Source organism: Bombina bombina, chromosome 3 (assembly GCF_027579735.1).
Source record: "Bombina bombina isolate aBomBom1 chromosome 3, aBomBom1.pri, whole genome shotgun sequence".
NCBI lineage: Eukaryota > Metazoa > Chordata > Amphibia > Anura > Bombinatoridae > Bombina > Bombina bombina.
In genome coordinates, this window is record NC_069501.1 from 1,104,232,147 (window position 1) to 1,104,256,026 (window position 23,880).

The 23,880-nt window shown below is 39.7% G+C and overlaps 2 protein-coding genes across 6 annotated transcripts in view; one reads left to right on the top strand and one right to left on the bottom strand.

The window, feature by feature from the left end:
• STARD13 (StAR related lipid transfer domain containing 13) overlaps positions 1-23,880 on the top strand; it is a 654,709-nt gene that overhangs the window by 547,490 nt on the left and 83,339 nt on the right. For all 4 annotated transcript variants that reach the window (XM_053708449.1, XM_053708450.1, XM_053708451.1 and 1 more), the window contains one exon: positions 10,692-10,763. In XM_053708449.1, coding sequence (XP_053564424.1) covers positions 10,692-10,763 — 72 coding nt within the window. The remainder of the gene's footprint in view (positions 1-10,691; positions 10,764-23,880) is intronic.
• The window catches only part of LOC128654499 (uncharacterized), a 67,130-nt gene continuing 48,493 nt past the window's right edge, over positions 5,244-23,880 (bottom strand). The window contains exons 2-3 of one of the 2 annotated variants that reach the window (XM_053708455.1): positions 6,890-7,269; positions 5,244-6,637 (exon numbers count right to left, since the gene is read on the bottom strand). In XM_053708455.1, coding sequence (XP_053564430.1) covers positions 5,935-6,594 — 660 coding nt within the window. In that variant the 5' untranslated portion in view covers positions 6,595-6,637; positions 6,890-7,269 and the 3' untranslated portion in view covers positions 5,244-5,934. Of the gene's footprint in view, positions 7,270-23,880 lie in introns of both variants that reach the window. The other variant, XM_053708454.1, reaches the window with a different exon arrangement.

Genomic DNA, 23,880 nt, shown 5'->3' on the forward strand with positions numbered 1-23,880 from the left:
GTCACCACTGCACCCTATGGTTTCTCCTTTTTCTTCCTAACCATTGGTCGAATGACTGGGGGTGAAGCTAGAGGGGGAGCTATATGGACAGCTCTGCTGTGTGCTCTCTTTGCCACTTCCTGTAGGGAAGGAGAATATCCCACAAGTAAAGGATGAATCCGTGGACTGGATACACCACAAGAGAAAGTAATTTATCAGGTAAGCATAAATTCTGTTTTTTCTAAATGTAGTGAGTGAGATACCAGGTTGCTCCAAACAGAGACAGTTGGGAGTTCTGTTTTCTTCCAATTTAATGGAATTAGTCTCTTGGCAGTGTTGATCATAATTGTTAGTAGTGTGGATCTTAGTTTGCATTTAACATTTTGGAGAGAGTTAAAAAGGAAGGTCCATATTGTGAAGGGGAGAGAGACATCTAGAACACATGTGATTTCAATGTTTATCAGTTTCCAGAAATTCAGCTAATGGGCAGGACCACCATATATGAGTGGGGGTGCCTAAATCTGAACAGCCTTTCCAGCACTCAGCAGGTGTGCCAGGGAATAACTGGTGTAGGAGGTGTGGTGTGTAGTACCATCTGCTTAGAAGCTTCAGGTTCATCTCTAGCGTTGAGATAGAAAATGAGGACTTGCTCATGCTGGCAAAGATATGCAACCATTCTTTGTTGGTGCAGGAGTCACCTATTTCAATTTCCGACTTTTTAATGTAAGATGGTAAAGTAGAGGTGTAGGATGAAAGGATCTGTTGATGTATAAGCGATAGTATACCTTTATTGGGGAAAGTGTGTATACACATGTTTTCAAAGGCTGTCAAAGGGCGGTTTAGAGATTTCTTTTCTTTTTTTTTTAAATATATTTTTATTTGGTTCCAACACAGAAAGGACAATTAGCACCCATTGTAGGTGGACTGCATGTCAATACAAATACACAATTTTACACAAACGAAAACATGCCACGCAGGGCTGCCTACAAAACCAGCATTACATATACACTCAGGCTTGCTTCTCTAGTATTACAAATATCTTGAATTCTTATTCCTAGTTGTATTGAGTCCCATAGACTTACATTTGTATTTAGTTCCAGCACCAACAAGAAAAAAAAAAACAGCAATCCCCACTGTAGGCAGACTATATGACATCGAAACAGAAAAAAAAATACAGGAGAAACAAGTCACACCTGATTATACATAGAATCTGAATTTATATACAGATAGTGCTCAAGCTAGCTTCTCTGTTTGTTTCAATTATCTTCAGTCCTCATTCCTAACTGAGTTGGAGTTTTTTTTCCATTACAATCAGATATACCTTGCATATGATTACATTAATACAATCAGACCAATAAAATAAGAAAAAATAAAGAAAAGAAAAAGAGCAAGAGAGAAAAAAAACACAAAAAACACCCCCTTCCTCTCTTCTCGCCCCGCCCCGACCCAACCCCTCCATCCCCCACTGCCGCAGTCCGCTAGTTATCTTCACTCAAATTTGGGAATTAATTTCTTGCAATCGCATTATTCAAGGTTTCTGATTCTCTGAAAGGGTATATTAACCGTACTTGTTCTTCCTCGCACAACAATGATTGAATTAACTTTTTCCATTTACTAAAGAAATGTTTAATCTGTGATTCTGATTTGACTGCAGTATCATATTGCTCCACTATCAATTGTCCTTTAATTTTATTGATGCACTCTACCAGGTTAGGACTTCTTTTGGCCTTCCAATGTTTTCCACTGGGTTAGAGATTTCTTATGGGGATGCGTCTGCAGGTAATGCGTTAATTGCAAGTACGTAAACCAACTATTGAATCAGGGTCCGAGTAAGGTAACGATTTAATTGTGTGGTTTCGGTTTACTATTGTGGTATAGTGTGTGTATTTGGACCATTTCTATCATGGTGGGATTGTCTTTTATATGTAAACGGGAGTGGAGTGGGGACAGGGTATTTCCTACTAGTGCTGTTAATGGAGAATATGTGCTACAGAAGTGGGGAGATCTTTTGATGTGTTTATCCCACTGTTTGAATGTTTCCTTCACAGTTATAGGAGCATTGAGGGGCAGATGACTGATATCGGCGGGAAGCCAGCAGTGGCCTCCCAGATGGGAGTCGTTAGAAAGAATGTGTTTGAGCGTTACCTACTCTTTCGTGCTGCTATGTTTGCACCAATCAACTATTCTAGCCAAAAAAGCAGCCAATCTATAGTACTGCAAATTAGGTGCTCCTATGCCTCCTAGGTCTTTGGGACAGTATAGGGTGTTTGTAGCTATACAGGGTCTTTAATAGGACCATATAAAGGAGTTTAGCAATTTTTGAAGTTGGAAGATTAGAGCATCTGGAATAGGAATAGGCAACGTTTGAAAAAGATACAAAATCTTGGGGAGTATGATCATTTTAATTGTATTTATTCTTCCATACCAAGAGAGTTGCTTGATTGCCCAGGATTGTAACATTGAGCTGATGTCGTTCTTTAAGGTTTTAAAGTTTAGGGAGATTATGTCTTCAGTTTTTGGTGACATTTGCACTCCTAAATATTTTATCGCCTTATGTTGGGTTCGGAAACAGAATTGTTGTTTGACTTTCTTTAATGTGGTATTGGGCAGTGCTATACTTAAGAGTTCGGATTTTGCGATATTCATACTAAAGTTAGAGTAGAGGCCATAAGTATGCAGTGTTGAGATTAGTGAGGGGACTGAGTTTACTCGGTCGGTGATGGTCATGAATATGTCGTCCGCATAAAGAGTGGTTTTATATTCGGTTTGCCCTATTCGGAATCCAGTAATTGTTGTTTGTTTCCTGATGTACGTGGCTAGAACCTCCACTGCTAAGATAAACAATAGAGGTAAGAGGGGACACCCCTGTCTCGTGCCATTTGTGATCAGGAAAGGATGGGATGTGGAATCATTTAATCTTATTTTTGCTTGTGGCCTGTTATATAGGGCAAAGATTCTCCCTATAAACTTTTGATCAAATCCAAATTTAGCCATCGTATGTTTAAGAAAAAGCCAGTTCAGCCTATCAAAGGCTTTTTCTGTGTCCATTGAAATGAACATGGAGGGGATTTGGTGTTGATTTGCATGCTCCATAAGGGTTAGTATTTTGGTTGTGTTATCTCTAGACTCTCACATAAGTGTAAACCCAGCCTGGTTAGGGTGGATTATGAATGGGAGTATAGAGTTAATTCTGGATGCGAGTATTTTAGCGAAGAGTTTAATATCAACATTCAGTAATGAGATGGGCCGAAAATTTGCTGGGGTTGTAGGTGGCTTTCCCGGCTTAGGGATTACCGTTACGTGGGCCTCTAACATAGAAGGTGGAAAGGGGTGTTCATCAGTGGCCTTGTTGAAGATTAATGTAAGATGTGGGGCTAAGATAAGAAAATGCTCGGTAATATTTGGAGGAGAAGCCATCTGGGCCTGGGCTTTTTCCATGTTTAAGGGTAGTGATGGCAGGCATGGTTTCTTGGGTGGTTATTGGCCTATTTAAATGTGATATTTGTTCGTCAGTGATTGAAGGTAGTGGGCAATTCGCTATGTATGTTGAGAGATTGCGGAAATGTTCGGGTGTAGGCGGGTCTTCATGTATATTATAGAGTTTTGTGTAATATTCTTGAAAGGCCAGCAAGATTTCCGGAGTAGTATTAAGCGAATTATTAGTGGGGTAGTGATTTCATAGATATAGGATTTAAATCTTTTTTTTAAGGCACGAGCTAGCAGTTTACCGGCTCTATTACCTTCGTAATAAAACATGCTATTAGTTTTGTTTCGTAGAATTTGGTACTCAATGTCTTGAAATTTGTCTAGGGCTGTTCTAGCGGTCTGTAGATCCTTCTCTATATTAGAATTAGTGGGATCTTTTTAGTGCTAGGTCTAGTTTCAAAAAAGTATCTGTTAGTTATTTGTATTGTGTGCGATTTGTTCGTTGGGTTTGAGCCTTAATTTTAATTAATTCTCCCCTTAACACACATTTGTGTGCTTACCAAAATTTTAAAATTGTCAGTGATAGAGTTGGAGTTGTTTGTAAAGTATTCAGAGATGGTTTTGGATAACGTGGTTAGTGTGTCAGGGTTGTTTAGGAGGGACTCATCTAGTTTCCAGGAATATGGTTCTGAGGGTGTTTCAGGCCAGGAAAATTTTATTTTAACTGCTGAGTGGTCTGACCACGATGTGGGTGAGATATCACTGCGGTGTAAGTGTGTTAGGCCTGTTTGGTTTGTAAGTACATAATCAAGCGTACTGTAAGATTTATTTGGATGCAAGAAAAAGGTGTAGTCCCTTTTATCATGGTGGATGAATCTCCATGTGTCATATAGATTAAGGTCTTTCAGACCATTCCACAAAGTAGTGGTAACTTTTTTGGATATTTGTATGTTAGGATTGGAGCTATCTTTTAAAGGTTGCAATAGGGTGTTGAAGTCTCTGGCTAAATACAATGGGCCTTTAGTGATATCCAGTATTCTCTTGAATATGTTTTTAATGAAAGTGGTTTCATTTGTGTGCGGAGCATAAATATTAATTAAGGTAATGGGTCTGCCGTACAGAACGCCCCTCTCCATCTCTGGAAAGTTGTATCAAGGTAAAAGGGAGAGATTTTTTAAACAGTATGCTCAACCCGTTTTTCTTTTCTGTGCCTGAACTGTGGTAGTGTGTGTTATAAGTTTTCCCTAAGTATTTTGGTTCTTTATTTCGTTTAAAGTGTGTTTCTTGTAAGAAAATTATGTCTATTTGTCTATTTGCTAGGTCTGCAAGTACTTTGGACCTTTTATGGGGGGGAGTTCAAGCTTTTCACATTCTGTGTGAGCAAGATCAATTGCTTGGGGGTAATCACTTTATGGGGGTGCATCACAGTATGGAAGGTGATGGTGCGGGATTAGGGATAGTACATACCCTCTAAGACTGCTTGGAGTATGGAATCAAAAAATGGGTACATTTCTGCAAAATGACAGATACATAGCAACAAAACAGTATTTGAATCTTAACTAACATTATACATAGTAACATAGTAACATAGTAGATAAGGTTGAAAAAAGACTGAAGTCCATCGAGTTCAACCTATACAAATCTAAAATACTTACAAAAAGCTCCAGTTAAGCTTAAATAACCCCATTAAAATGTGACCCATTTAATACTAGCAATCATATCCATGAATTTTGTTTATATACAGAAATTTATCCAGACTATTTTTAAATGTATCTATGGTATTGGCATTCACTACCTCCTTTGGTAATGAGTTCCACAATTTTATTGCTCTTACAGTAACAAACGTGAATACATTAAAATAAAACAAAAAAGTCTCTCTTCCTATTATAGGGCATATATGAGAATAGTTCGGGGGAGTAACGACAATACGCCCTATGTGGGTATTAGAAGTTTATTAATTTTACATAATTGGGAATCTTAATCGGGCTCCTGGGAGGGAGGGGGGGATTGGGAAGTAGGGAGGGAGGGAGAGGAGAAGGAAGGGAGGCGAATGGTGGATATATGTTAAAGGAGGGGGAGGGGTATGAAATGTAGGAAAGTATGATATGGTATGCGGGCCTCCGTATCTGGGGGTAACATGGGTTTGTGAGATATACTATGACATGGTTTATATGAACGCTGATGTTACTTGCCCATCCCAAGGAGAAGACATCGCTCAGTAATCAAGTCCTGTCGTTACAGCACAGAAAGTGTGGGATATGAAGTTCATTATGGTGAGGCGTTAGAGGAAGCAGAACTGGTGGTAGTGTGTCTTCTATTGGTGGCATCTTTTGGCTTACTCTTTCTAGGTAGGGCAGTATGCCAGGATTCTCCTGGAGTGTTCTGTCTTTTGGGGGTTTGAGAGCTCTGTGGCTCAGAGGGGGGGGGGGGGTGTCTGAGGGGGGGTCAAGTCCAAGTGTTCCACAAAAGGTTGTAATGTCTTCTGGATTCTTGCATACTATACGGGTGCTATTGCTAATTGTCCAGAGGTTACAGGATTCTTTTATTCCGCAGCAGGGTGGTGAGGGGTAAAAATTCCTTCCTACGTTGTAGAGTGTGGGTTGACAAATCCTGGAAGAACTGCAGGACATTGCCTCTGAACCTCACAGGCTTGTTTTTGCAGGCTTGATTTAGAATCATTTCCTTCTCCTGAAATTTCTTGAGGTGGATCACGATGTCCCTTGGTGGGGCCGAGTACGGTGGCTTTGGTCTCAGGGTTCTGTGAGCTCTGATCCAAGGAATGTCATCAGTGTAGGAATGATCTTTTAGATGATGGAACAAGTCCTGAAGATAGACAGGAAAGTCTCTTGGCAGTACTGACTCAGGTACTCCCCTAATAAGCATGTTTTTGCACCTGCTTTGGTTTTCCAAATCATCAAGCTTATCTTGAAAAGAAAGGATGGTCTCTTGCTGAGAGGTTAATTGTTCTGTCAGCTGATTGACATCTTCTTTAATGATATCTTGATTGCTTTCCAAGGTTTCAAACTTAAAGCCTAGCATGTGGATATCTTGTTTCAACTCCTCCAACTCTTCTCTGATGCAAGAGCGGACTATGTCTTGCTTCGATGGTAAGTTTTGCAAGAAATTTGGAGACTGGTAGGTTTTTACTAGATTGGGGTTCTTGTGTCTGTACTTGCAGGGGTTTTTCATTAGGTTTGTGACTAGTAGAGGAGGTATTCACGGAGTCAGGACACTGTAAAAAGGAGGACATAATATTTGATTTCCCTGATATAGGTTTTGGCATTTTATCTTGTGGGCTCAGGAGTGTTTGGGCCTATACAGGTTATTTAATGTGGAAACTGCAGGAAGCTGTTAGGGTCTTTTTGTATTATTGAGGCAGATAAACTGAGATTAAGATTAGCAAACAAGGAGTAGTGGTAAGGGGAGGTTAGATGTTTGTCTCTAGTGAGATACTGGGGAGTAAAGAAAAATGAGAGGTGCTTACTGTCACTTTTTAGGAGGCTTTGGCCTTGTGGTAGGCCTAATAACCTTGCTTTGATGGGGGGTTCTTGCAGTTGCTGGTGCTGGTGTAGTGTGGCCAGACCACAGAGGAGGAAACAGATGCAAAGTTATGTTGAAGGGGCCTATCGTTTTCAAGCCGGAGCTCCATGGTAGGCCCAATCCCCGGGCTAAATTTATTTTTTGATCCGGTCCGTAATGAGGGGGCCGTTTCTTGTTCCCAGGTCACTTGATTTCAGATCTGATGGTTGCTGAAGCCTCCCCAGGCTCCGGTTATGTCCCCCAAGGCCTTTACAAGGGACAATCTCGGCGTCTGAGGCCTGATGTGGCCATTTTGCGGCCGTCCATTGCATGGGTCCCTAGGTACTAGAAATAGAAAAATATTATTATTATTAAATATGAATATTGCATAAATATGATTTTACATGTTTTTATCTACTTAACTACTATTTATATGTGTATATATGTCTGTATACACACATAAATACATAAATACATATATATAAATATAAACATATATATATACACACACACATACATATATCTATCTTTAGATATTTATATGTATGTATCACCAATTTGTCTGCCTTTTTTTCTAACACCTGAGATCTCATGTATTTGAGCCCTTATAACTTTTGTGTGCAGTAATTGATATCAATAATTTCAATCAGATAGTGTTATTATGAGAGTAACTATACTTTGTAATGTATTTTTTATGTGTTTTGTGCAACTTTTTTGTTAACCAGTGCTCTGAAATCGCTGTAATCATTCGTATTTAAATTTGCATTTAAGTGATCGTGTTTTACTTTCAACTTGTAATACCAATGGTAAGCCCGACAAGCGCAAACACCTGCAATAACCCCTTATCGCTCACGCGCAAACTATTCTGCTCCACATGTCACCTGGCCCTAAATATTCATTTTTAAAAGATGGATTGGTGTAGCACGATTGTTATGTGATCTGCCTCAGTAGTTATTTATTTTTTATTCTTTACCTAGAATTGGAAGTGCAGGGTCCGGAGGCAGCTGAGTACACATTGTCAGCTATCTTAAAGGGACAGTGTACACAGACAAGCCGCTGACAAGAGTTCATTATGTTGAAAGCTGCTGCAGGAACACTCTTTCAAATGGGCTGGGCTCTTTCTCTCTATCACTCTCTACTTGGAGATTTTTGCTGCTGTATCTTTTTTACATAGCTTTTCTATAACCAATACTGCATTAAATATTTTTTCATTAAAGGTGGCACCTCAATAGTCAAAAGCTATTTCAAATGACAAAATTAATTTAAAGGAGCTATTTGCAAATCATGTAATACACTCCAGCAGGTGAAATATAGTACAATATCCCTTAAAGCTGGGTACCGTACAGTGACGTGGTACCTGTCCTAACTACCTTGTATTAGTGCTTAGAGAACTTAGCTTTATGTCAATCCTAGTACTGATAGCAAATGGCTGGGAAAAAAATAAAGGAATACAAAATTACATAACAGCAAGATATAGATACAGTATAGATAGATATCTTGCTGTGACTCAGTTCAGAACAAAAACATGGTGTTGATGACAAAACAGTAAGTGTTAGAGGCAGGAAACTCTAATTAAGAATATACTACTGCCTATTGGTTACAAACCTGATATTGGTGTAAATGTAGTAAATGTGGTCCAACCAATACACTCCTCAAGGCTTGTTAGGGGCTTACATGTGGATCACAAACTGGAGCCAGTTTATTCCAAGATTAGAATGTCAAATAAATACAGAGTTATAGTTTATCAGATACAAAGCCTCTGTTCTGCCCATGTTCCTATATGATATTTAAACTGTATTAATCAATGGTACAGACGTGTACATATAGGGGCCGATTTATCATGTGTCTGGCGGACATGATCCACTGTAGCTATCATGTCCTCCAGACATCAATAAATGCCGACAGCATACGCTGTCGGCATTTATCATTGCATAAGCATTCCTTGTGAAATGCTTGTGCAATGCTGCCCCCTGCAGGGGGTGTCAATCAACTCAACCTCTTATGTTTCCGGCGAACCTTAAAGGGGCAGTAAACTTACAAACTAATGTTATATAATTCTGCACATAGTGCAGAATTATATAACATTAGCTTACCGGCAGATGTATACATTAAAGTATTGCAGAAACAATTGCCAGAACACCGCTCCTTGCTCTACTGAGCGGGTCTGGTTTTTTACACAGCGCATCCCGACAACACTGTCTAGTCACAGTGTCCGCAGTCACGCATTAAAATGAATGTAGCTCGCTCCCGCTCTGGTCTAGTAGCATTTGGGGCATAATAAATCGTCCCCATAGTGTTGAATATCCTTACTCTATTACCTTTAGAAATAATGAGAGAAACGAATGAATGGAATTTGCCTGATAATATATTTCCTTATATAAACAACATTTATGAAGCAATGTGTGTATGTTTGTGTCATTAGAGTTGGCCAAAGAAGGAGCGAGAATTATTTTACGGTTGAGGTGGAGATATCCATTATACCTACATGATACACAGGTATATAAAAAAAAAAAGCCACACACTTTCAATGCTTTCCAAATCTTTAATGTTTACATTACAAAATAATAATTCTTGGTAATTATATTGTTAGTTGCTTAATGGGGGATTATTAAAGAAACATAAAACCCACATTTTTCTTTCATGATTCAGATAGAGCATACAATTTTAAGTAACTTTCCAGTCTACCTCTATTAAAATGTTTGCATCATTCTCTTGGTATCCTTTGTTAAAGGAGCAACAATGTACTATTGTGAGCTAGGTGAACACATCTGATAAACCAATGACAAGAGGCATATATGTGCAGCTACCAATGAACAGCTAGCTCTCAGTAGTGCATTGCTGCTCCTGAGACTACCTGGGTATGCTTTTCAACAAAGCGTACCAAGGGAGAAAAGCACTTAGATAATGTTAGTACATTGGAAAGTTGTTTAAAATTGCATTTTATTACTTATCTCTCCTAACAACTACTGGGGGTGTAATTTCTTCTGCTGGATATCTTTACATTCATACTTTCTATAGCCCATACTTAAGTACTGAAATGATTAGTTTATGTTGGGATAACACAGACAAAATCAGCTATTCCAAATGCTGAAATAAAGATAAAGGAAATATATGTGCAAATTTTATACACTCCAGCAGATAAACGGGATCATTGGAAACAAATTAAATTGAGAAAAATGTAGGGTACAATGTCCCTTTAAATATTGCAATCCACTCTATCTGTTAGCATTTGTGGGTATCAAGAGGCACGTATGCTAGACTTTTTCTAAAGGGAAAGAATACGAGTATATAGAGTATTACTATTAAAATGTTCCATTGCTCATGGGAATAATGGGAATTCAAAAAGTTAATAAGACAATTTTTTCCCCAAATCTTTCAAACAAATAAAAACAATACAGCACTTGTTTGACAACTCACTGTGCTTTAGCCAATACAAGTCACTTTCCCTTAAGGAGCAATTTGTGTGAGAGTCAATATAACAGTTTGAAATGCATTGCTTGGACAAAGAGTTATCACCTGAGTCATTGGAACTTTTAATAAAACGATGGTGTTGATACTTTATAAACCTTATTACTGAAATGACACGGTGGTCTTACTTAATAATTATGTCCCAAATGTATTGTAAAAATGGATTTATATGAGTTACTTGCATGCCAGTAATGAATGTTACATTTAATTTGATCACATATAATAAATAAGTGAATGCAGATAAAGTGAATTCAGATGTGAGTTAATTGTTTTAATTATGTTTATATTCTCATTTACAGAAATCGAGGCAAAAGAGGCATGCGAATGGCTCCGAGCTGCAGGCTTTCCTCAATATGCTCAACTTTATGAAGGTAATAACTCCATTTATTTGACTAAATGCTGCACTTGTAATGTATTCCAACCATTACATCACTGGATTCATATTTTATATCCATGGCAGCCAGACTACATGAAACTCAAAACCATAATTATTATACCAGCCACTAAAAACACGACAAACCTTTGTACTGTGGAACTCATTCAGCCAGACCACCCAGCTCTTGATACAGTAATGTCATGATATCTTAACTGGTATTTAAGGAATTTAAAAAATAAAGATATTTGGAACAATAGAAGAAATAATATGTTCACTTTGTGAACTTTACAATAATGAAATGGTTGAATGGTTTATATGTGGGAGGGGGGTTTCAATTCAATTCAAACAACACAGGTGTCATCCCTGATAGCAAAACAAGCTTATAAGACAATAATAAGTACAACCCCACCCCCCAAAAAAAAAAAAAACACACATCACATGTCTTATTCAGAAAAGCACTTTAAAAGGACAGTAAATACCTTGAGATTTTATATAATATGTTTAGTTGCGCATAATAAAACAAGTTTGCCATATACTTTCATTATTCATGCTGTCCCCTTTTTGTAATTCAGCTCTAAAAATGTAGTTGTTGTTTTTTTAATTCTCAGAACTTGAAATGCACCCTGCTGACTCTCAGGGCTAACCCTGCTACATATATTTTCCTAACTGGCTTTAATTTATAATAACTGGCACACACAATATTGTGTTTAAACATTTCAAAAAACATTTGAAATGTGTATGATGGGCAATAATATTAAAGGACCAGTAAATACTATAGATTTGCATAATCAATAAATGCATGATAAAAAGACAATGCAATAACACTTAGGGGCCGATATATTAAAGTGCGGATGGATATGATACGATCTAGGGTATCATGTCCGCCTAACATCGATAAATGTGCATTTAGCATTGCACAAGCAGTTCTTGTGAACTGCTTGTGCAATGCCGCCCCCTGCAGATTTGCGGCCAATCCATTCGGAGCTTGATAATTCGGCCCCTTAGTCTGAACTTCAGATGAGTAGTAGATTTTTATATGACAATTTCCAGTTATATCTATTTCCACTCCTCCTGTATCATGTGACAGACATAAGCCAATCACAAATGCATATATGTATATTCTGTGAATTCTTGTATATGCTCAATAGGAGCTGGTGACTCAAAATGTGTAAACATAAAAAGACTGTGCATATTTTGGGCATTTCACCTTCTACAGTGCACAATATAATTAAAGAGACAGTCAACACCAGCATTTTTGTTGTTTTAAAAGAAAGATAATCCCTTAATTACCCATTCTCCAGTTTTGCACAACACAGTAATAATATTACATGTTTTACCTCTGTAATTACCGTGTATCTAAGCCTCTGCAGACTGCCCCCTTATTTCAGTTCTTTTAACAGACTTGCATTTTAGCCAATCAGTGCTCACTCCTCGGTAAATTCATGTGCATGAGCTCATTATTATCTATATGAAACACATGAACTAACGCCCTCTAGTGGTCAAAATGCATTCAACTTAGAGGCGGCCTTCAAGGTATAAGAAATTAGCATATGAGCCTCCTAGGTTTAGCTTTCAACTAAGAATACCAAGAGAACAAAGCAAAATTGGTAATAAAAGTTAAAAAAAAATTAAAATTACATGTTCTTTTTGAATCATGAAAGTATTTTTTGGACTTGACTGTCCCTTTAAAAGATTCAAGGAATCTGGTCAAATCTCTGTGAGTAAAGGGCAAAGCTGAAAACCACTTCTGAATGCGCGTGACCTACGATCCCTCAGACGTCAATGTCTCAAAAACCGTCATGAGTCTGTTATGGGCTCGGGAATACTTTGGTAAACCTTTGTCAGTCAACAACATTCGCTGCTGCAACCACAGATGCAAGTTAAGGCTTTACTATGCAAAACAGAAGCCATACATCAACAATGTCCAGAAACATCTCCGACTTCTCTGGGCTTGGTCTCATCTGAGATAGACAGTAGCACAGTGGAATCGTGTTTTGTGGTCCGACGAGTCAACATTTCAAATAGTTTTAGGAAAAAACAGCCGTTGGGTACTCTGGGCCAAAGAGGGAAAGGATTATCCAAGCTGTTATCAGTGTCAGGTACAGAAGCCAGCATCTGTCATAGTATGGGGGTGTGTCAGTGCCCATGGCATAGGTAACTTGCACATCTGTAAGGGCACCATTAACCCCTTAGTGACCAGACCACTTTTCAATTTGTTGACCGTCTGGGACCAAGGCTATTTTTGCATTTCTGCTGTGTTTGTGTTTAGCTGTAATTTTCCTCTTACTCATTTACTGTACCCACACATATTATATACCGTTTTTCTCGCCATTAAATGGACTTTCAAAAGATACCATTATTTTTATCATATCTTATAATTTGCTATAAAAAATACAAAATATAAGTAAAAAAATGGAAAAAAAACACACATTTTCTAACTTTGACCCCCAAAATCGGTTACACATCTACAACCACCAAAAAACACCCATGCTAAATAGTTTCTAAATTTTGTCCTGAGTTTAGAAATATCCAATGATTACTTGTTCTTTGCTTTTTTGCAAGTTATAGGGCAATAAATACAAGTAGCACTTTGCTATTTGAAAACCACTTTTTTTCAAAATTAGCGCTAGTTACATTGGAACACTGATATCTTTCAGGAATCCCTGAATATCCCTTGACATGTATATATTTTTTTAGAAGACATCCCAAAGTATTGATCTAGGTCCATTTTGGTATATTTCATGCCACCATTTCACCGCCAAATGCGATCAAATAAAAAAAATTGTTCACTTTTTCACAAATATTTTCACAAACTTTAGGTTTCTCACTAAAATTATTTACAAACAACTTATGCAATTATGGCATAAATTGTTGTAAATGCTTCTCTGGGATCCTCTTTGTTCATAAATAGCAGACATATATGGCTTTGGCTTTGCTTTTTGGTAATTAGAAGGCTGCTAAATGCCACTGCACACCACACGTGTATTATGCCGAGCAGTGAAGGGGTTAATTAGGGAGCATGTAATGAGCTTCTAGGGTTAATTTTAGCTTTAGTGTAGTGTAGTAGACAACCCCAAGTATTGATCTAGGCCCATTTTGGTATATTTCATGCACCATTTCACCGCCAAATGCGATCAAATAAAAAAAAAAACATAACATTTTTCACAATTTTAGGTTTCTCACTGAAATTATTTACAAACAGCCTGTGCAATTATGGCACAAATGGTTGTAAATGCTTCTGTGGGATCCCCTTTGTTCAGAAATAGCAGACATATAGGGCTTGGGCATTGCTTTTTGGTAATTAGAAGGCTGCTAAATGCTGCTGCGCATCACACGTGTATTATGGCTAGCAGTGAAGGGGTTAATTAGGTAGTTTGTAGGGAGCTTGCAGGGTTAATTTTAGCTTTAGTGTAGAGATCAGCCTCCCACCTGACACATCACACCCCCTGATCCCTCCCAAACAGCTCCCTTCCCTCCCCCACCACACAATTGTCCCTGCCATCTTAAGTACTGGCAGAAAGTCTGCCAGTACTAAAATAAAAGCTATCTTTGAATTTTTTAAAATTTGTTTTAGCATATTTACATATGCTGCTGTGTAGGATCCCCCCTTAGCCCCCAACCTCCCTTTTCCCCCCTTAAACAGCTCTCTAACCCTCCCCCTCTGCCTTATTGGGGGACATCTTGGGTACTGGCAGCTGTCTGCCAGTACCCAGTTTGCAAAAAAAAAATGTGTTTTCTTTTATTATTATTATTTTTTTTTTCTGTAGTGTAGCTCCCCCCCACAGACCAACCCCCACCCCCTGACTGATATTTTTTTCCCAATCGATTGCCCCCTTTTCCCCACTTTTAATACTAATTTTTCTGTAGTATAGTGGTTCCCACTCGCTCCCTCCCCGTGCACGTGCCCAACCCCACCTCCCCGTGCACGTGCGTGCGTCTGTGCGCGCCCCCGGCCATCCCCGCCCTCAATCCCGCCCCCTCCACATCACAAGGAACATCGATGGCCGCCACCCACCTCCCACACCGGCTCCCACCCACCAACGATACCGGTCATCGATGTCCAGTGCAGAGAGGGCAACAGAGTGGCTCTTTCTGCATCAAATGGCTAAAAAGTGTTATTGCAGGATGCCTCGATATCAAGGCATCACTGCAATAACCGGAAAGCAGCTGGAAGCAAGCAGGATCATTCCAGCTGCTTTCCAAACCGACGATGTGCAGGGTACGTCCTCAGGCGTTACCTGTCTTTTTTTGAGGACGTACCCTGCACGTCTTTAGTCATTAAGGGGTTAATGCAGAAAGATATGTATACATTTTGGAGCAACATATGCTGCCATCCAGATGTCGTCTTTTCCAGGGAAATCCCTGCATTTTCCAGCAGCACAACGCCAAACCACATTCCCAGATTACAAGCGCATGGTTGCATAAGCACAGAGTGTGGGTGCTAGCATGGCCTGCCTGCAGTCCTGACCTGTCTGCGATTGAGAATGTGTGGCGCATTATGAAGTGCAAATAAGACAACAAAGGCCCCGTACATTTGCGCAGCTGAAGACATACATAATGGATGAATGGTTTGAAATTCCGCTGGATAAACTTAACCAACTGGTGTCTTCAGTGCCCAAATGCTTAATCCTATAATATAAAAAGCCAAGTGTGTTTGTCCGAAGCTGTCATGTGCAGTAGAGACTGCGTGAGGATAAATACACCTGGCCTTCAACAAACCAACCTGTCCACCGCGAGAACTGTAGGCATGATGGGGGTGGGGCCGGCCAGGCATGACGGGGGAGGGACGTGTGGGCATGACGGGGGCGGGGCAGGAGCGGCCATGGCCGTGAGAGAGAGCAACAGAGACGGGGGAGAGAGAGCAAGAGAGAGCAACAGAGAGGTGGGAGAGAGAGCAAAAGAGAGGAGAGAGAGAGCAAAAGAGAAGGGAGAGAGAACAAAAGAGAGGGGAAGGAGATCAAAGAGGGGGGGAGAGAGACCAAAAGAGAAGAGAGAGAGCAAAAAGGAGGGGAGAGATAGTAAAAAAGAGGGGAGAGAGCAAGCAAAAGAGAGGGGAGAGAGAGCAAAAGAGAGGAAAGAGTGACCAAAAGAGAAGGGAGAGAGAGCAAAAGAGAGGGGAGAGAGAGAGCAAAAGAGAGGGGATAGAGAGCAAAAGAGAGGGGGGATAGAGCAAAAGAGAGGGAAGAGAGAGCAAAAGAGAGGGGGAGAAAGAGCTAAAGAGAGGGGGATAAAGAGCAAAGGAGAGGAGAGAGAGAGAGCAAAAGAGAGGAGAGAGAGAGCAAAAGAGAGGGGAGAGAGAGGAAAAGAGAGGGGAGAGAGAGTAAAAGAGGGAAGAGAGAGCAAAAGAGAGGGAAGAGAGAGCAAAAGAGAGGGGAGAGAGAGTAAAAGAGAGGGAAGAGAGAGTAAAAGAGAGGGAAGAGAGAGCAAAAGAGAGGGAAGAGAGAGCAAAAGAGAGGGGAGAGAGAGAGAAAGAGAGGGGAGAGAGAGCGAAAGAGAGGGGAGAGAGCAAAAGAGGGGGAGAGAGAGAGCAAAAGGGAGGGGAGAGAGAAAGCAAAAGAGAGGGGAGAGAGAGAGCAAAAGAGAGGGGAGAGAGGGCAAAAGAGAGGGGGAGAAAGAGCAAAAGAGAGGAGAGAGAGCAAAAGAGAGGAGAGAGAGCAAAAGAGAGGAGAGAGAGCAAAAGAGAGGAGAGAGAGAGAGCAAAAGAGAGGAGAGAGAGAGAGCAAAAGAGAGGAGAGAGAGAGCAAAAGAGGAGAGAGAGCAAAAGAGAGGGGGAGAGAGCAAAAGAGAGGGGGGAGAGAGCAAAAGAGAGGGGAGAGAGAGAGCAAAAGAGAGGGGAGAGAGGAGCGACTTCCGGGGCGGAGCTTATGGAACACGGCAGCGTGGACGCTGTCGGAGCTACCTGAGCCAATTTTCCAGCACCGCGGCGCCCATAGCCCTTGTTTGACAGCCAACACCAAACTGGGCGTGTATACCAGCATGTGTAGCTGGCGGGCGCTGGAAGCCAGAGTCTAGGCGTCGGGCCGATATCGCCACGGCCACTTGCTTGGGGCAACAGGAGCCCAGGTAAACAGAAGGACTGCTGCATCCAAGAGGGCACGGCCATTAACCTGATCGCAAGGAGGGCCAGGACAGGAGTACCGGAGCAAAACACGAGGGCCCAAAGCGCAAGCTGTGCAGGCCGCTGGCTGCAAGAAACTGATAACAGCAATAGCGGAGGTGGCGACATCTGAATTCCCGCAGGAACACCCCCCTTAGCAACCGCAAGTACTCTCTTTATTTGGATGCCATGTGTTTTGTCTATCTGTATGCTGGGTATAGCCACACTGTTAAGCGCTGATTGACTGAGGAGTAAAGAAGTCAAATAAGCAAGGCCAGAATCCACTATCTTTAATGTGTATAATAATAGTGGTAGCCTATGTTTATAGAGCGTGGCCCAGCTGGACATAACTCTAAGGGGGGTGCGGGTCTGCTAAAGCCTTGTGCAAGGATTTTCTAGAATAGGCAGCTGATGGATTAATCTAGGGTCCGCTGCATGTGCTAAACTGCTCCTGGGAAACAGAGAGAATAACAGTCCCTGTTAGGTGACGAGCACAGAGCTGGGAAGTCTGCTCTTTCCACAGGTGATACCCACCCAAAATACAGGGCCTGTGTACAGGACAAATTCCTAAAACTCTCAAGGAACTTATAAAGATCAAAACAAGGGAATTTGGAAGTAAAGGAAAAAGAAGGAACTCTTACAAAAGGAAGGAAAAGAGGGACTTTGTGGGACATAATCTATTGGGTTGTGTTTATATCAGGGTGTGCAGCTCTTCCCTCCCTCTGTGAAATCTTATCTATCTGAGCGTTGTTTTTTCCTTTTGTTATAGGGGGTTCTGAGTTTGTTTCTACAGAAATATTGAAGTATATAATTGTGATATAAATTTGAAGTGTCCACAGGACAGATGCAGGTATAAATGTTTGAAGGCTATATTTAAAAACTGGGTAATCAAGTAAAAGAAAACGCTACTAGAGGAAGTCTTATTAAGGTTCTATAAAGTCCCATGGATACTGCCTAAATATAGAGGCGATAAGTGCCAAATACTGTGTATACCCTCTGTATTTTTTTTCTGAGAACTGTTAAATAAGTTGGAGCTCCTGAGAGCTCCTGAGATTAAGCTAAGTTAAGTTAAGTTTTCTACAGTGGGTTAAAGGGAGGTAGATTATATCAAGTGCTGAGATTATAAATCAGATAAGGGTACAAGTGAGTAAAGGCCTGCAATCTCAGTATCTGGTTAGCAGAGGCAAGAGAAAGTTCTATTAAAGGTCATTTTCCTTCGATTAAGAAATTACACACGCACGTGTTTTTGTAAAACTAAAAAAAAAAAAAAAAAAAATTTTTTGCACTATTTTTTCTTATATGAAGTTTACCTTCTTGAATATTTCACTTTGCACTAGGATAATAGATTAGAATCACTTATTCTCTTTTTTTTTTTCCTCACAAAGAATACAGTATAAGGTGTGCTGAACCTGCACACAGACACACTCACGTCAGGAGTGAGGAATAGTATCCAGAGCGGATAGCCTCTCACAGTTACTAGCAACACACGTTTATTTTTTATTATATATGGAAAAATTTATCAAAACTAGATCACCAGCCATGCCTCCTAAAACCAAAGATAAAAAAACATTAAGTAAAAGTAGTGAGCAGGTTGCAGAAATCAATCTAGATGAGTCACATTTGAATATGACAGACTCGCACTCACTCATGCAGCAAATCTCAGACTTAATACTACCTCAATTCAATAATATAAAGCAAGAAATAGCGGTATTATCCACTGAAATCAGACAATATGCGAATAGATTAAACGAAGCAGAACTCAGGATCTCTAATGTTGAAGATCAGGTATACAATGCAGAGCAAACACTATCTGTTCAGAATAAACAATTGATGGCCATGCAGAATAAATTAGAAGATCTAGAAGATAGAGCCCGAAGGAACAACATTAAGATAGTGGGGCTACCAGAGTCAATCGAATTTAAAGATCTAATTACATTTGCATCCCAAACTTTACCACAACAGTTAGGCATACCTGTGGAAGAACTTCCAATTAAAATAGAGAGAGCTCACAGAATGGGTATCAAGAGAGCAGAGCAAGAGCATATTAAAGGGAGGCCTATTATGATTAAAGTGCTAAACTTCCAGGATAAGGTCTCTCTACTAAGACAATACCGTAAACACCAGGAATTCACGATATCTAATAACCGTATCTATCTCTTCCAAGATTTCTCAGTAGAGACTAGCAGTAAAAGACGTGAGATGGCTCCTTATTGCACCAAGCTGATTGAAGCTAAATGGCCAGCGCGAATGATTTATCCAGCTAAAATACTCGTGGAAATCAATGGTGCAGTGAGGACCCTTCTGACAGCCACTGAAGCGAAAGATTTTTGTCTAGAACAGGGCTTGCGATAGGGACCGGTTTCCAACTAGTGATAGCTACACTAGGGCAAGATGTTGACTAAGCAAAGTTTATTTTGTGTTGTTGGTTTTTATTTCAAAGAATTGAATATAAGTTGGATTTTATTTTTTGATGATGTTTTGTGGATTTTATCGAAGGGAGGGCCTGGTGTGCTGGGGGAGGGGGGCGACGAGTTAAAGGAGACAGGTGGTGTAGGTTCCCTAACTGCAAGATGCCGGGAGAAAATAACTTTATATCTTGGAATGTAGGCGGCATCTCATCACCCATAAAAAGGAAGTTAATTTTAAAACAATTAGGTCAACTTAAGCCGAGTGTGGCGATGATACAAGAGACGCACCTAAACCCTTCCGAGGCAGAGAAATTAAAAAGTAAGTGGGTGGGGCATGTAGTAGCTACACCATATTGTGGCAGGAGAAAAGGTGTAGCGATTCTATTTAACAAGAATTGTGAATATAAAATACTAGCCCAAGAGATAGACACACAGGCAAGATATATTATTATAGACACCCAAGTTAATAATCTAAATGTAGTTCTATGTAATGTATATGGTCCAAATAAGATTGATGAGGAGTTTTGGGGGGGGCTGAGCAAGAAATTAATTAAATACATAGGGAAGAACATCATTATAGGGGGGGACTTTAATCTGACACCGGTACCCTTAGTAGATAGACTCAAATGTAGCTCAACCAGGAACATCAAAAAAGAAGGGAGCCTCGTGAAAAAATTTATGAAAGGGCTGAGGGTGCTGGATGTCTGGAGAGAGCAAAATCCCGATTCACGGGAGTTTACATGTGTATCAAAAACATTTAAGACCCTCTCAAGAATTGACTTTTTTTTAAGCTCTGAAAATATGATGGGGCTGAATATGAAAGCGGATATCAAGGATATATGCATCTCAGATCATGCGATTATAACCCTAGAAATCCAGAAAGTAATACCAACAGGGGGCGGTACTGGTAGAATTAGCTTCCCGAAATATCTAGCGCACAATGTACATTTCAAGAATTATATTTTGGGAAAATGGAAGGAATATAAATTTTTTAACAGTAGCTATAGTGGCAAATGGGAGATATATTGGGAAACAGCCAAAGCATATATCAGAGGGAGTGTAAAAGCATACCTGTGTAAATGGAAAAAGAAAAATAGGGAGCGAGAATGCCAACTCAATAACCAACTTAAGAATGCATACAGAGCCTATATAAGTAATGGTAATTCGCAGACGTGGTTGAAGTATCAAAATAGTAAACAAGAAAAAGATATATTTATAAAACAAACGGCTATGCAACAAGAGGAAAAAGATAGAGCTAAATACAGAGGTATCTACGGGAGATCCGCTAAATATATAGCTAGATTAAGTAAAATGCAGAAACAAAGAAACTATATATCAATGATCAAAGTAGGGACAGAGAGGGCAAATACGACAAAGGAAGTGAAGCAGTTAATGTTTAAATATTTTGAAGAGTTATATACAAAGACTGTAGTGGATCCTCAGCAGAAAGCAGAGTTCTGGGAACAACTAGAAACTAGGAAACTGGAAGAGGTCTATAGAGAGGGGTTAAACTTACCAATAACAGAAGAAGAGGTAATCCAGACTATTAGGCAACTGAAAAGTAACAAAGCACCGGGACCCGATATGCTCCCGGCTGAATTTTACAAAATGCTAAATAACGAAATTACACCTACGCTTACTAACCTTTTTAATAGTTATTTTCTTAAAAGTGAAATGCACTCTAAATATTTTGCGGCCTCCTCCATCACATTAATCTTAAAAAAAGGCAGAGCCCCAGAAGACCCAGGATCCTACAGACCGATATCACTGTTAAACAGTGACTATAAGATACTAACCACTATCATAGCAAACAGACTTAAAAAAATACTACATAAAATAATCCACATAGACCAGGTAGGCTTTATGACAGGGCGTAATCCAGCTAGAAATATCCGCAAAGTTCTTGTCACACTAGATCAATGTTACCAAGATGCGAAGCTAAACCCCAAAAAAGATCGCCCAGACCTAGCGGTGTTAGCAATAGATGCGGAAAAAGCATTTGATGCTATAACCTGGGATCACCTTTTCACAGTACTAGGGAAGTTTGGAGTACAGGGGAATATCGAGTCTTTTATAAAACTTATATACAGAGAGCCAACATCTAACTTAATTATTAACGGCGAAATTACTCCAGATATTGTGCTCAAAAAGGGTACAAGACAAGGTTGTCCCCTGTCCCCCATGCTATTCAATTTATCAATAGAGCCATTAGCTACTAGGCTCAGAAAAGAGCTAGAAGGTATCAAAATTCACCAGCAGAAGGTCGTGCTCTCACTTTTTGCAGATGATTTACTCCTGTTCCTTTCAAACACTTCCGATAGCATTAAAAAACTTTTGGATATAATAAAGCAATTCAGTGCATTTTCAGGGTATAAAGTTAACGTCGATAAATCGGAGATTATGTGGCTATATGGATCAAGCCAGAAGTGTAAAGACTGCCCATTCAAGGTAGTGGAACAGATTAAATATTTAGGCTTAACTATCACTAGGAACCCGAAGAAATGGTACGGCAAAAATATTACACCATGTCTGGACAAATGTATAGCAGACTGTAAACGATGGTGTAATTTGCCTATTAGTATTTCGGCTAGAGTTATGCTAATAAAAACAATTATTTTCCCCCGAATTCTGTATTTCCTGCAGAATCTACCTGTTATATTAACTCAGAAAGACTGTAATAATTACAATAGGATGTGTAATAGGTTTATATGGGCAGGAGGGAAAGTAAGATGTGCTACAGAGACAATAACTCTCCCCCTTAAGGCTGGGGGACTGGCACTACCAAATCTCCAAGCTTATAATTTAGCCGCTTTATAAAAATATGCGATAGATTGGATTATCGAGGGTAATTATGTTTCCTATGGCCCGCTAGAAACAGAGATATGTGCTCCCTATGCACTGAAAGCTCTCCTGCACTGCGAACCTAAAAATCTCCCAAAAAAAATTAGACAGCGGTTAACATTTAACAACATTATAATAGCCTGGCATAAATTGGGCAAAGGAATGGGAGTAAACATCTGCAAGTCAAAGTATCTAACGATTTTAGGGAACCCGAAATTCCTAGCAGGATGCACCGAAAGCGGAGTTTTCCATAGATGGCGCAGGAAGGGCATTGCTAACCTGATACAAATTGAAGAGACCACAAAACACATAGTTAAAACATTTGACGAATTAAAAGACGGATTCCAGCTAAAAAACGCAGATTTCTATGCATATTTGCAGGTCAGGCACTTTTACAATGAACTACAGGCTAAATATGGGAACGACTGGTCACTAGGAGAACTAGATAAAATTATCACAACATTTGCGCAAAAGAAATATGCGATCAGGATGATCTATAATCTCCAAATGAAACATAAAACAGAGATGCATCTACAGTTATTGAGAGATAAATGGAGGAAAATACAGGTTATAGTGTCAAGGGAGGAGCTAATAGACAGTTTCAATACTGTCTTAAAGACAACTAAGGTCACCACCTGGAGAGAATCACATTTTAAAGTAATTAACCAACTATATGTTACACCTAGTAAAATGGCAAGATGGTATAAGAATTTAGATACGGCCTGCTATAAATGCGGTGCGAAAGAAGCCGACTTAGAACACTGTTTATTTATCTGCCCAAAAATACGGCAGTTCTGGCATAAAGTGCAATTTTGGCTAAATAAATGGCTAAACCAAAAAACCCAAATAAATAATAAAATGGTGCTCTTTCTGTACCAGGGTACAGAATGGCACGAAAACCCCAGTCTAATCAATACGACAATTCTATTAGGCAGATCATTGATCTTGGGCAACTGGAAAACCCCAAAAGCACCAAGCATTGTTCAGTTGGTAAAAGGGATGAAGAATCAGATGGTCCTGGAACAATATGACATCCATCCAGATCTAAATAAAGATTTAAAAAGGTTTTTCCATAAATGGCTAAACATAATAGAATCTGAATCAGTGGGTGTTCAACTCCAAATTGTTAAACCTCTAATTAAGTCAAAAATAGTTAGATCCATGATTGCTAGGGGGGAATTGCCAGGGGCTTGGAGTACACTACTATAGGAGGTGGTATTGAACCCCAGTAGGGGTGCTCGCGGTCTGCCCCCCTCCCCCCGCACACCAGAAATTATATAATTGATCAGAAAGTGAGTGGTTTGTCACACGCAGATCGAAATCCACAATTGTGTTCATTTGGGCTCTTGTTATGTTTTTGATACAAGGGTCTATTTCTTTTCTTTTTTTTTTTTTTTTTTCTTTCTTCTTCTCTTTTTTTGTGTAATTGTCTGTACCCTCTGAGGTTATATATGTAACAAAGGGGGACGTCAAAAAATTCTGTAAAACGTTGGTTTGATGTGAGGGGCCAGAAAGATTATGTTATTGTAAGATGTATTATACTTATGTTGATGAATGTGATTGGCCTTGATTATAAAACCATATGTATTTGTATAATAACCCGTAAAACAATAAAAAAAATATTTAAAAAAAAAAAAGAGAGGGGAGAGAGAGCGAAAGAGAGAGGAGAGAGAGCAAAAGAAAGGGGGAGAGAGAGCAACAGAGGAGGGAGCAAAAGAAAGATGGGAGAGAAAGCAAAAGAGAGGAGAGAGAGCAAAAGAGAAGGG